The following is a 13,528-nucleotide window of genomic DNA, read 5'->3' on the forward strand; positions in this document are numbered from 1 at the left end:
CCACTTCCATCTTAAGTGAAAACTGTTCATTTAAATTGTTTTTCTTTTTTTTTTCTATTCTTACAAATTAGCCTTCAAGTGTCTCTTTTATTTAAATGTTTTTCTTTCTTTCCTGCCACTAGTTTAACTTTTCTTTTTATTAGTTTCAGTTTCTTTTTTTTAATGATTTATTTCCCTAATTTTTTTTTCCTTTTTTATTTCTTTTCTCAGAGATGTTTCAAGTAGTTATGCTATATTTTTAAAATCACAGTTGCCTTTGAATATATTCTGATTTCACTTCAATTCAGACCATTTTTCAATTAAATACCTTTTGTATGGAACTAGTAAGGAACCTTATACAACTCTATTCACTTTGATTTGTTTATTTTATTTTAGTTTTTTAATTTTTTTTTTAGTCTCCAAGTAGTTCATAAAATTCTATATAATTGTCATGGTATGAATAAATTCTTTATTAGTTGTTGCTCAAGGGTTTTCTTCCTTTCATCTGCCTAATTAGCTTTTACTCTAACAATGCCGTGAACACTGGATTGCCAAATCTTTTGTTCCCTCACCTTATTCTGCTTTCCGAAATAAAATACTCTTCTACAACTAACTACCTGTTATATATTACTATAAGGTTGTTGCTTTTTTTTTATTTTGGAAAGATTATGGTTTTAGGTATGATAGTAATATTATCTTTTTTGCCTAAGATAATAATTTAATTGTTTTTTTTTTTTTGTAAGAATGGTGTTGATAGTAATTTTTTTCTTTAATTAAGAATGACTTACATTTATTTACCAGTTTGTCTAGACCTGTAAATATTAATATGATAATGACTGGTATTTGAACTAAAATGGTGGGAAAATGTCTTTTATAAGTGGTTCTCAGCCATTTTTCTACCCTTTGATTACTATTCTATTCTGGTGGACCCCCACTCATAGCCAGTCAATGTTTTATGGATACTTCTTACAAAATTCCTATTTTGTTTTTCACACATTAACTCGTATAGGTTAGCAATAAGCTTTGAGAGAACATGTTTCAGTTGCTGGAAACACGTTAATTTGCTTATAAGGGCACTGTCCCCCCACCACACCTCCAATCTTATATGGACCCTGGTTGAGAGCCACTACTCAATATTGTCACTCATCCTATAAGAAAAAAATGTCAAATTTCCTTAAATCACAACATGGCATCTAAATAAAGCCAAGATATATTGAATAATAAAGTCTTAAATATCCCTAACACACACACGCAAACAAAAAGACCCCAAATAAAACTAATTGTAACAGCAATGCCATGCTTGATCAAGTTTGACCCAAAGCTAAACAACAACACCTTTTTCATAAAGTGATGATTCTCCAAAACTTTATCCTCTTGGCTGTTTAGCTTCTAATCATGTTTTACATAGGGATTATTTTTTCCCTCTTGAGCTTGGAGGCAAACATAAAACGATATTACTACTCACGTAATTCATTGTCAGTCATTTGGAGCATCATTGAAAAAGTTGGTCTTCACGTAGCATGGTAAGGGCAAATCTTAAAAGCCATCACATTATAAGGCACAAGACATTCATACGTGAAGGTGTGCAAATCAAAACAAGGTTATAGGCTTCTCTGCCAGCACTTTGCACCAAATGTCTTAAGTATTAAAATTAAATACCACAAGTTCATTGAACTGCATACAGACTACTACTACTACTACTACTACTACTACTACTGCATATTGATGAAGATAATAACCATTGCAATTTCAGGGAATGTATTTTTGAATAATAGTAATTCACAAGTAGGAACACTTGTGTGTGTGGTGGGGAGGTGTTTCCCCCACACCACCACTGCTTGACAACAGGTGTCAGTGTGTATATATGTCCCTGTAACTTAGAATTTCGGCAAAGAGATTGGTAGAACATGTACTAGCCTTAAGGAAGAATATATAAATACTAGGGTTGATTCATTCAGCTAAAATTCTTCAAGGTGGTACCCCAACATGGCCACAATCTAATGGCTGAAACAAGTAAGCAACAGACAAATAATAGAATAATAAGTTAAGAGGATTTTGAAATATGATCATTCTTCCCTAAAAGTTATTCCACTTTGGAACATTATATATGTGTGTGTGTGTTCTTAGTGAAACATCCTTTGCCCTCCATTTTTTTTTGTTTTTTTTTCTCTTTTACTTTACAAAGTGTTTGCATTTGAGGAAGAAGATTTATAAATGGAAGGAGTGTTTAGATGCTGTCTCTGTGTGATGTTGTCACTATTACCTTTTCATTCTTGTATAATTACAGTAGGTTTCAGTGGATACAATCAAACAGATCAGGGGGAGACTACTACACATTGCGAGGATACTGTCAGCCTATTAGGTAGGAGTCTGCTAGTGTTTTGTTGGTCAAGAGTTCTTTCTTGTTATGTTAGCATTTAATGAAATTTAGACATCCCTCCTTTTCCTCCTCCTCCTCCTCCAAACAACTCTGCTTCCTCTTGTTCTACCCTAACACCGATCTCGTTCTCCTTCCTACCTCTGTGTTGGTCTGTCTTTATGTACCTACCTACCTGCCTCCTTACCCATTCGTTCTATGATTTGTCGTTTAGTGACCATTAATTAATCTACTGCATGGTTATTGTTGGATTTCTTTGCTGGTTATTGTTGTAGCTGTTGTTGTTGTTGTTGTTTGCTAGTTCCAAGCTGTTTCTTTGAAGCCAAATTTTGTTCCAAAACAACCCGTCGGTTGCCTGTTAGTTGCATGTCTCTTTCTTTCTCATTCACATACACACACACACATGTATGTGTATGTGTATACACATACATACATCCAGATATCTTTTATCTTTTACTTGTTTCAGTCTTAGAGTGTGGCCATGCTACAGCACTGTCTTGAAGAATTTTTTTTTTAGTTGAACAAATCAAACCCAATACTTTTTTTAAGGCTGGTACTTATTCTATCAGTCTCTTTTCCTGAACTGCTAGGTTATGGAGATGTAAACACACCAATGCTGGTTATCAAGCAATGGTGGGAAACAAACAAAACACACACACACATATATGACAGGCTTCTTTCAGTTTCCCTCTGCTAAATCCACTCACAAGGTCTTGGATGGCCCGGGGCTATAGTGGAAGACACTTACTCAAGATGCCATGCACTAGGGCTGAACCCCAAACCATGTGGTTGGGAAGCGAGCTTTTTACCACACACACATATATATTTATGGCACTGTGGATTAGAAAGACTACAAAGTCCTTTTATTTCTCCAGTAACTCTGCATTACTTGTCTGTTATGAAATGTACGATTCAATTCAGATAAGATTGTTTTCTTTTTCTTTCTTTCTTCACAGGGTTACTCTGAATGTGGTTTGTTGTATAAATATTCTCATAGAAATTTACTGATAAGATATAATAATCTTTACTGCTCTTTGATATGAACAGAAGTTTAATTTATTTAGAATGTTGGACATTCTCGTCAAAGTTTGGCTGTTCATACAAAGCAAGTTCTTACAGACTTTCCTGATAGCTAAGAAACTTCAAGGGAATATTTAATAGTTTAGAAGTATTTTGTTTCAATATTTTTGCTCTCAAATTTCTTTCCATTTTTTTCTTTTTTAACCATTTTTTTCCCTACAAATAGTTTTCTTATACATGGCTTGGATAGTTCTAAAAATTTTCTTACTTGCATGAAATGTTTAGATCAATTCTTCTTTGTAGCTTAGCAAATTGACTGTGAAATTTTAAGTTGTGCTAGTGCAAAAGGATTTGCCTTATATTTGCCTGATTCTTACAAATATGTAAAACTATTGGTAAAATTTGACAAATTATGAATGAGATGTTCTTTTTATTTCCTTATTTTTAATCTAATTCCTTTTAATTGATTATCTGTAATATGCTTGTTTATTAAACTTTGGATAAAGAAGCAAGTTTTAATTTTTCATTTTGTGATTTACATTTAAGATATTTCATATCATGAATGGCAAGAAGCACTGTCAAGAAATGCATGACCATCACAGATTCCACATTTTTTTCTTGAAACATAAAATATGAAAGAAGAATTTAAGGTTACAGTTATTTTGTAAATAGTTAAGAGTAGAATGGAAATATGCCTTTGGTGAAAGAAACTTTCATTTCACATTTGTAACCATTTCATTTAATTACTAATTTCTCTTAACCCTTTAGTATTCAGATTTTTTCTATCAAATGTAACACAAAAATATTAACATTTAAAAAAAAATTTAATCATGCATTATCTTATAGCATTGAGATATTGATGATGTGAAAGTTTATTTTTAGAATGACATTGTAAGGTAGGTGTGAGAGGCCAGATCTGACTAGGATCAACATAAAATGAGTGGAATATTTGGGCCTGATAGGGCCAGTTTAAATGCTAAAGGGCTAAAGTTATTTCTTTTTTTTGTCCCTTTGTTCTCAAAATAAAATATAAGAAATGAAATTAAACCCTTTAAAAGGGTTAAACATCATTCCTATTGAAAAAAAAAAAATAAACAATATATTTTGTAGTTAGAAGTTGAGGCAATAAAGAAAGAGTTCTCCATTCTTTTTCATTGTTGAAATGGGATAAAATTTAAGGACCCTAATTCCTTGTAATTTACATGTATTTATCTTCTGTCTTTCACTTGTTTTAGTTATTGGATTGCAGCCTGTACCTTTTGTCTCTAAGTGAATGCCAAATGCTTTCACATGTCAGTGTATTATGGGATTAGAAATATTTTTTGAAAACAATTAAAAATGTGTCTGTTACCCCTTTATCAGCTTCACCCCTTTATAGTCCAGAATTCATATAAAATTTTCTATCCCCTCCAACCTCTCCTCGGGGCACAATACTGTCCATTTTGATAAGAAGCTCAACTATTTTCTCTGGCAACCTGTTGCCATTAAGTTTATTGTATGTTAAAATGATGTTATAACATCAAAATTATATCAACTGCATTAGTCCTAATCAGTAGAACCCTGTTAGACAATTTCCTCCAAAGTTGCATGAATTCAAGAATCTAGGGTGGGAAAGCAGTGAAGGGGGTAGGTGGTATAATTATTCAGTGCAGTGTTTTATTTTTTTTGCATTTCTTTTTTTTTTTATGTACAGAATAGTATTTTTTTTAGAATATAATTTCCCATTATTATTCCTTTGGAAACCATTTTCCATGTTTTAACAATGCACTGTTCTTGGAATCTCAAGATTTGATTTTCCCCTGGCAATGTGTCTTGCATTAAGCAAATTCATTTCAATTAGAATATAAAAGGACAATCACCAACAATTGTTTCCTTCATAATTTAAATTAAATAGTTTTGGCATTTAGTTTAATAATCTTATTCTGCAGAGTTGAATGAATAGAGGTGAATTTTAAGGATCTCGATTATTATTATTATTATTATTATTATTATTACTACTATTATACTCTCTGAAAATCAAACCTTTAATTTAATAATAGCTTATTTCATGCTAAGATATTAAGGTTGATTAAAGCAACAGGCTAGTAGTTTTCGAAAATAAGGTGCTTCCTGTCACAGTGATAGTTTGTCAAAGCCAATAAAAATTGGGGTATTTTTTTCTTTTATTTTATTATTGTTTTCTTTTATGTACATGAAAGAATTCTTCAGTGTTTATAACAGCAATTTTCTTCTTCATTCATCTTTCATTGTTTTCTAACTAAATCTGTTGTGTTGTCACTCAGCAATATTATATTGCGAAAACAAGTTTCTGTGAACAAAACGAAAACCCCACCAAAAAGAAAACCCTTAATGTCACTTTTTTAATTTTGTTTTTTTTGTTTTTAGTTTTTCTCTTTTTGTTTCTCTTACGTACAGAACTAGGTTTATATTATTCCTCGTTATCTATAGAACAACCTGCAGACATCAGCCTAGAGAAGATGATGATTTAATTTCTGAAAATGCTAGATTTAGCCACCATGACAAATACACACACACACACACCACACACACATACAATCTCTCTCCTCACTCTCTCTCTCTCTCTCTCTCTCTCTCTCTCTTTCTCTCTCTCTCTCTCTCATTAGCTCAGTAACTTGCTCAAGCAATTTACTCTTTCTGTTCTTCACAATCATTATAACTCTCCCTTTTTCCTCTCACTCCTTATTTCTTCCACTCTCTCTCTCTCTCTCTCTCCCTCCCTCATTAGCTCAATTTTTTTCATTCTTTCCTATCTCCTTTCTCATCGTAATCATTGTCATAATACTTGTTACCTCTCTCTCTCTCTCTCTTTCTCCCTCTCTATCTATCTATCTATCTATCTATCTATCTATCTATCTCTCCCTTATCCCTCTCTCTCTCTCTCTTACTTAACAGTTTACACATTTGCTTGACACAGACATCCAGCACTGCCAAATCAACATAGCTTGTCTCTCTCTCTCTCTCTCTCCGCTTCTTGCTTCACTGCTAGTATTTTCTTGCTGGCTGAGTCATCTCGTGTGTACTATCCCTTCCTTTTATGCCTTAGGAAAAACAGTGATTCAGATCGGAAAGACTTCTGAATAGAACTCTTAGCAAAAACACAATCTCAATGGGTGCAAATTGCACTGTAGATTTGAGACTATTCACTAACTGACAACTACTTGAAAATATACCACATACATACACCCATACATATATATATATATGTGTGTATGTATGTATATATATATATATATATATATATGTATATATATATAGACACACACATACACACACATACATATGTACATATGTATATGTGTGTGTGTGTATATATATATATATACACGCACACACATACATGTATGTATATATATGTATACACTTATATATAAAAACATGTTTACATATGTGCATGCCTGTTTGTGTGTATGTGTATGCATGCACATATATGGACACACACAAACATACTGGTATTCAATCTATAACCCATGTGTGTGTGTCTGTATATCTCCATCCATCCGCCCATCCATGTATCCATCTAGCTATCTACACCCAAGCACACACACACACACACACACACACACACACACACACACACACAGGTAGTCAATGTACAGTCCACTATGTTTGCAGCCTAGCATCACAAAAATTGACACGAGAATAAATGACTACTGGAAAATTAAATAATAAACAATGTTTCCATCATCGCTTGGTTCTATACCCTGGTGAAACATCGCTGCCAATTGCAACTGTGATTACTTTAAATAACATTGTTGCTCTTACTGTTCTGATCATCCCGTCATCATCATCATCACCATCGTCATCAACATCGCCATCGTGTTCTTCACTACATTGGATTTATCTCTAGTTTATTGATTTAGTTTGAACTGTTTGGTAATATTGTTTATTGTCAGCTCCCCCCCCTCTTTATTCATTATCCGAACCATTTACTGTGCTGTGTTGTTTTGTTGCTGGTTTTTTTCTTTCTTTTTGTTTGTTTCTTGGTTATGTTTATCTTGTCAGCAAATGTAGAAAGACATAAATAAATAACTGACTGACTGAAAAGACAGGTCTATTCCAACCTCACATTGCTTATATAATTTCATTCATCAGTACAATACTTTCTCTCAATAGTTATCCCACCACCACTGCCACCACACCTTACCTTCTTCAGTTACAATTACACTCCCCACTCCACATCACTTTATTTCTTCAGTTGCTTAACGACTATGCATAATTATCTATTTATCTACCTATCTTTCATTATTATTCAAGTCAGAATTGGTAATTGTGCAAAGAGATGATCGAGAAGGAAGCATGGCTGGGAAGTTAATGAGTTCAATTCCCACCATTCGCAACGCTTGCAGTCATGTCCTTCCAAGTTCAGCCCCATTCCATGGCCAAGCATGTTTCTACTATGGGCTTTGATTGAGCCCCACCCATTAATTGCATAAATTGTACATCTTGTATCTTTTACTTTTTTTACTCATTGGACTGTGGCCATGTTGGGGCACCACCATGAACAAATTAACTGCAGTACTTCTGGGTTTTTTTTTTTTTTGCTTTTTTTTAAAGTGTGTTACTTATTCTATTGGTCTCTCTAGCTGAACTGCTAAGTTATGGGGACATAGACAAACCAATACTGGTTATCAAACAGTAGAGTATATAACAAACACAAAAACACACACACATGCACACCCACCCATACATATGTATGATAGGCTTCTGCACAATTTCCATCTACCATCTTCACTCACAAGACTTTGGTCAGCCTGGGGTTATAATAAGTGACACATGCCAACAATGTCATACAATGGGATCGAACTTAAAACCATGCTGCTGCAAAGCAAGCTTTCTTAACCACTCAGCCATGTCTGTACATTTGTGTTTTTCTGCTTGTTTGAAAAAATTTTTTTCACACCTGGTTCAACATCTCTTTTTGGTCCTTCAGTGTCTTTCGTCCAATTTCTTGCAAGCATTTCAAACAAGGCTTCCAAGACAGCTCATTGTCTGTATCCTCTTATCCCCTTCCCACCACATGTCACTGGGCTTTGTTAAAAGGTCACCGGCATTACCCCCCCTCTCTCTCTCTTTGATTAAGCCATAAAAATAATTAACTTCTACACAACATCGTTTTATCTGTGTCTATCTTCACAACTTTTATTCATTTCTCTATAAATGGAAGTAAACATTGTGTAAAGAATTTCCTTTCATTCGTTTCCCCATAACTCACTCACTCAATCATTCATTCTCCAATTATTTTCTCAATCCTTGTTTACACAGTTGTATCTATCGAATACCAACTCCATTATTTTCAAATACCTTAAGTCTTTTCATTGTCTTGAATTAGTGTTTGGCTGGATGGAATGTTTTCTTGAGAATGGCCAGATTCGTCACATGATGGTGATGGTGATTTAGGCCTACTTCAGGACACAAAATATTCTCTCTCCCACCTTTACACATTTGCGTATGTGTGTATACTTATGTGCATTCAAATAAATATATATATGTATCTATATATATATATATATATATATATATATCTATATATATATATATATATACATGTATGTATGCATGAGAGTGTATATGCATGCGTGTGTGTGTGTGTGTGTGTGTGTGTGTGAAGACACATGGCTTAGTAGTTAAGGTATTTGGCTCATGATCATAAGGACATGAGCTTGATTCCTGGCGGATCTTGTGTCCTTCAATAAGACGCTTCACATGGCTCCAGTCAACTCAGCTGTCAAAAATGAGTTGTGTCTGTATTGGAAGGGGCCAGTCTCATTACATTTTCTGTCGTGCTGAGTCTCCCTGAGAACTATGGTAAGGGTGCATGTGACTGTGGAGTGCTCAGCCACTTGCATGTTAATTTCACTAGCTGGTCATTCCATTCATCAGATCAACTGAAGCCCACATTGTTGTAACCAGCAGAGTACCAGTCACACACACACACACACACACACACACACACACACACACACACACACACATACACACACACATACATAGTTCCAGCAGACCTAATGAATGCATTACATAAGTGTAATATGAAACAGTCTGTGGTCTGTATGTATATATAAATATATGAGTAAGGCAATATTTCCCCATGGCCAGACATATTTCTGCAGAGTATTGGAAAGGAATCACATTCATTCACAGCAATCATGCAATATCAAGACAACAGACACACACACAGGACTTCTTTCAGTTTCCCTCTACCAAATCCACTCACAAGTGGAACTCACTCCAAGACTAAATTGTTTGGTTGAAGAAAGTTTTTTTAACTCAGCCATGCCAGCCCCTGTATAGCTTAAAGTGTAGTTTAAAACTTGCATTCATTGTAATCGTAATTTTCAGGTTCTTATTTCAACAATGGCATCAAAGATTTTTGGCCTGGAACTCAAACTTGATCATGTCTTTGTTTTATTTGAAAAATGAAATGAGTTACTGGAAAGCCAGATTTTTTCATTTCTTTCTTTTCCATTTTTTTTTATTTTACTATTTTTATTTCAGTTTATCCCCCCCCCCCCCCCCCGCCAACTTTTTTTGTTAAATATAAATCTTAAAGTTTCTATGTAAGAACTTTCAGTGTAAGCCGAGCATGTTTATATTTTTAATCTGGACCCTTATTATGTGTAAATATCCCTAATCTTTTTGCTATCAACCTGCCTGATACTGCCCCAGGATCTCTCATACACACTTCCTCTTTCAAACTGATCTCAGTTAAAAACCTTCCGTTGAAATTTCTTGTTAAATTATTTTCCAAACACCAGTTTATTTATTACAAAGTTATTAAACTCTTCATTATTTTCAAAATTAATTGAAACAAAAGGCAGAGAATTTCAACAAAAAATATGGTTAACAAAAGGGTTAAAAAGTAAATAATCAGAACAATTCTGTCTTCGTTACAAAAGCTCTGTGTTTTATTCTTTTTGTTTTGTTTGCTTGTTTCTCTTCACTCCATTCTTTCCGCTAATAGTAAACAGAATCAGTCTGGTAGTTACTCAATTGCAAAGTTTATCTGTTGAGTTGGCTTTATCAGGATGTTTGGAAAATGTAGACTGTGCATCTTCTGTTTGTCTAATTAGTTGACAGTCTGCAAGTCTGGCCAATGTCAGAATCACTACTCTGTTACTGTTACTGTTGCTGCTGTATCTTCTACTACTGCTGCTGTTGCGACTGTATTCTGATATCATATAGTTCAGTTCACCTATTTCCCAATGAGCAAGCTTTGTTGGTAATGGTCACTGAAAATTCCTAAAAAGGAATATATATATATATGTATATTTATATATACATATATATATATATATATATTTATTTATTTCTCATTTCACTGGTTGAGATATCAAAGTGATTTTTAAACCCCTACAAGAAACAGGATATCCCAATAAATGTGTACTGCTGCTGTACTATGAACGATGACTCTCTAGAGGTGAAAGGAGAGAAGGAGAGAGAGAGAGAAGGAGAGAGAGAGAGAGAAGGAGAGAGGGAGAGAAGGAGAGGGAATGGCTTCATCTTGTTCCATTTCAATTCCTTCCTGTTCTTGTGATTGCTTTCTATCTACTCCACTCGTAGACTTTTTCTTTCTCTCTTTCACCTTCCATCTTCTCTTTCCATCATGCAGTTTCTCTCATGTGATCAGCTTCTCTCTCTCTCTCTCTCTTCTTTCCTATTCCTTTTCGTTCCACTTTCTTGCTCTCCATTTCTGTTTTTCTTTCTATTATACACCTCTCTCTCTCTCTCTCTCTTTCTCTCTCACACACACACTTTTCCTCTCCCTTCATTACACATTTTCTCTCTTTCTCTTAGATTTCTTTTCTCTTCCACTCACACATTTCTTTCTTCTCTCTCTCTTTGCTTCTCCCATCTTCAACTCATCTTTTCAATTCCCTCTCTCTCTTTTCTTCTCTCAACTTATAACATTCTTCCCCACCTCTCTCTCTCTCTCTCTCTCTCTCTCTCTCTCTCTATCCTTTCCATATTCAGTTTTTCTCTCAATCCATCATTCACCTTTGTTAATCAAACACTTCTCCACAAAATCCTTTCTCTCTTCTCTCTCTCTCTCACTACATTCTGACAACCTCTCTCCAATTATTCTTCCCATCATAATTTATCCATCTCCCTATCTCACCACTCTAATCAGGAATCTCCTCTAATCCGACTCTAAAATACTCTATCTTCTAAACCCATTACCTGCTGCTACTTTACTCATTAATTCTTATTAACATTAGCTTCTTTATGCAATATCCTTCCCTTTTATTGTCACACAATATTTCTAATTGGCAGAGTTTTATTTCAAACTGCTTTGCCAGTTGACTCTTCACCTCACTGAATCTATCCATTTCTTCTTCTCCGCAAGAGTCCAAAAAGTTAGTCTTAACAATCAGCATCAATCTACTTGCCATATTTTACTGCAATAGATTTGATTAAATTGCAAGAGTTTTTGGTTTGTTTTCTTCTTAAATTTTCCCTTTTAATTCCAGTTTTATATTCTGTTTCCTTTTCAATAGAAATTATAGTCTATCTTATAATTTTGGTTCAAATCAGATTCCAATTTACCATATTTGATGACTCATCAGATGCACCTTTTTCCCCCAAAAAAAACAAGAAGAAAGAAACAGTTGTTTCAACAAAAAAAGAAAGTCGCCCTGGGTCCTATATGTGAAGTTAATTTGCGCCCCCCCCCCCAACTCTAAAGCACTAAAAAATTTTCTCCCTAAATATGCACCGTTGAAATTATGTTGCGACTAATATACCAGTGTCTCTTTTATGCCACAATTCTTGGTCCACCATCACTACCTTGAGGTCCCGGGTACATTTCTGGCCAGTGTCTGTAATAAAGTTGTTGATGTTAGTGTGACAATGTTCTTTTCTTCTTACTTCACCAGGAACTGGGTTCCACAAGACTAATTTGGGTGCTTCCAGTTCAGGGTGGTGCATGCAGTGACCAGATGGTTCTGGGTTCAGATGGAAACTGAAAGAAGCCCGTCATATATATATATATATATGTATTTGTGTGTCTGTGTTAGTACCCTCACCATTGCTTGACGACTGATGTTGGTGTGTTTACGTCTCTGTAACTTAGCAGTTCGGCAAAAGAAACCGATAGAATAAGTACTAGATTTACAAAAAATAAGTCCTGGGGTCGAGTTGTTCGACTAAAGACAGTACTCCAACATGGCCACAGTCAAATGACTGAAACAAGTAAAAGAATATATATGTATGCATATATGTATATATACATGTATATGTATACACACACACATAAACTTCTGCATGGGCTCTGCCTGCAAAATTTCATTCATAACTCAAAGTCTGTGCTATTGAATTGTGGGATTGCTGTTAGAACTATGTGGTCACAAACCAAACTTCATATCGACACAGATTTCAGTAACAATTTAAATTAGATTCAGCATTGTGAGTGAGGGTGGGAGAATATTATTAGTTGGTGCTATACCTGTTAAGTGGAAACTTATAAATTCAAAATTATAGGTAAATTGCTATTGATTAACCAACTTGTGGTGCATTATTTGTCATTTTATATTGAATTAGCTTAACCTACCTTAACTTTAAACAATTAGTATCATGGTTTAATTAAAAATAAAAGGAACATAGAAACAGCCTGGTTGTCATCTGCAAAGCTTAATGCTGGATCCAAGCTGACGAAGATGGTTTTACTCTTTCTGTTGTTTTTTTATTTATTTTGTTTGTGACCTTACTTTATCAGTCTGGGACTTCAGCTGTCAGAATCTTATATTGAGTAACAGTGATCATAAGTAACAGAGATGTGTGTGTGTGTGTGTGTGTGTGATAAGGGGAGAAGGTGTGGGGGGAGAAAAAGTTCTGACATTTAGGGTGGCTTTCAGTAGATCTGGTTTATTGGCTGTTCATTATTACATGACTCAAAAAGAAAGCTTAGTGTTTAATTTGAAAATAATTTAACATACAGGCGTAGGAGTGGCTGTGTGGTAAGTAGCTTGCTTATGAACCACAAGGCTCCCAGTTCAGTCCCACTGTATGGCACCTTGGGCAAGCCTCTTCTACTATAGCCTCAAGCCGACCAAAGCCTTGTGAGTGGATATGGTAGACGGAAACTGAAAGAAGCCCGTCGTATATATATATATATATATATATATATATATATAT

At 34.6% G+C, this 13,528-nt stretch overlaps 1 protein-coding gene across 18 annotated transcripts in view; it reads left to right on the forward strand.

Annotated features, from left to right (window-relative positions):
• The window catches only part of LOC106877140 (one cut domain family member 2), a 348,210-nt gene that overhangs the window by 69,424 nt on the left and 265,258 nt on the right, over positions 1 to 13,528 (forward strand). For 12 of the 18 annotated variants that reach the window (XR_008265651.1, XR_008265654.1, XR_008265653.1 and 9 more), the window contains exon 2: positions 2,267 to 2,341. The exons of the other annotated variants lie outside the window; for them this stretch is intronic. Coding sequence is in view for 8 of the 12 variants with exons in the window: in XM_052973381.1 (XP_052829341.1) it covers positions 2,267 to 2,341 (75 nt within the window). In the remaining 4 variants the exon portion in view is untranslated. The remainder of the gene's footprint in view (positions 1 to 2,266; positions 2,342 to 13,528) is intronic. 18 annotated transcript variants of the gene reach the window in all.

This window comes from Octopus bimaculoides, chromosome 15 (genome assembly GCF_001194135.2).
Source record: "Octopus bimaculoides isolate UCB-OBI-ISO-001 chromosome 15, ASM119413v2, whole genome shotgun sequence".
Lineage (NCBI taxonomy): Eukaryota > Metazoa > Mollusca > Cephalopoda > Octopoda > Octopodidae > Octopus > Octopus bimaculoides.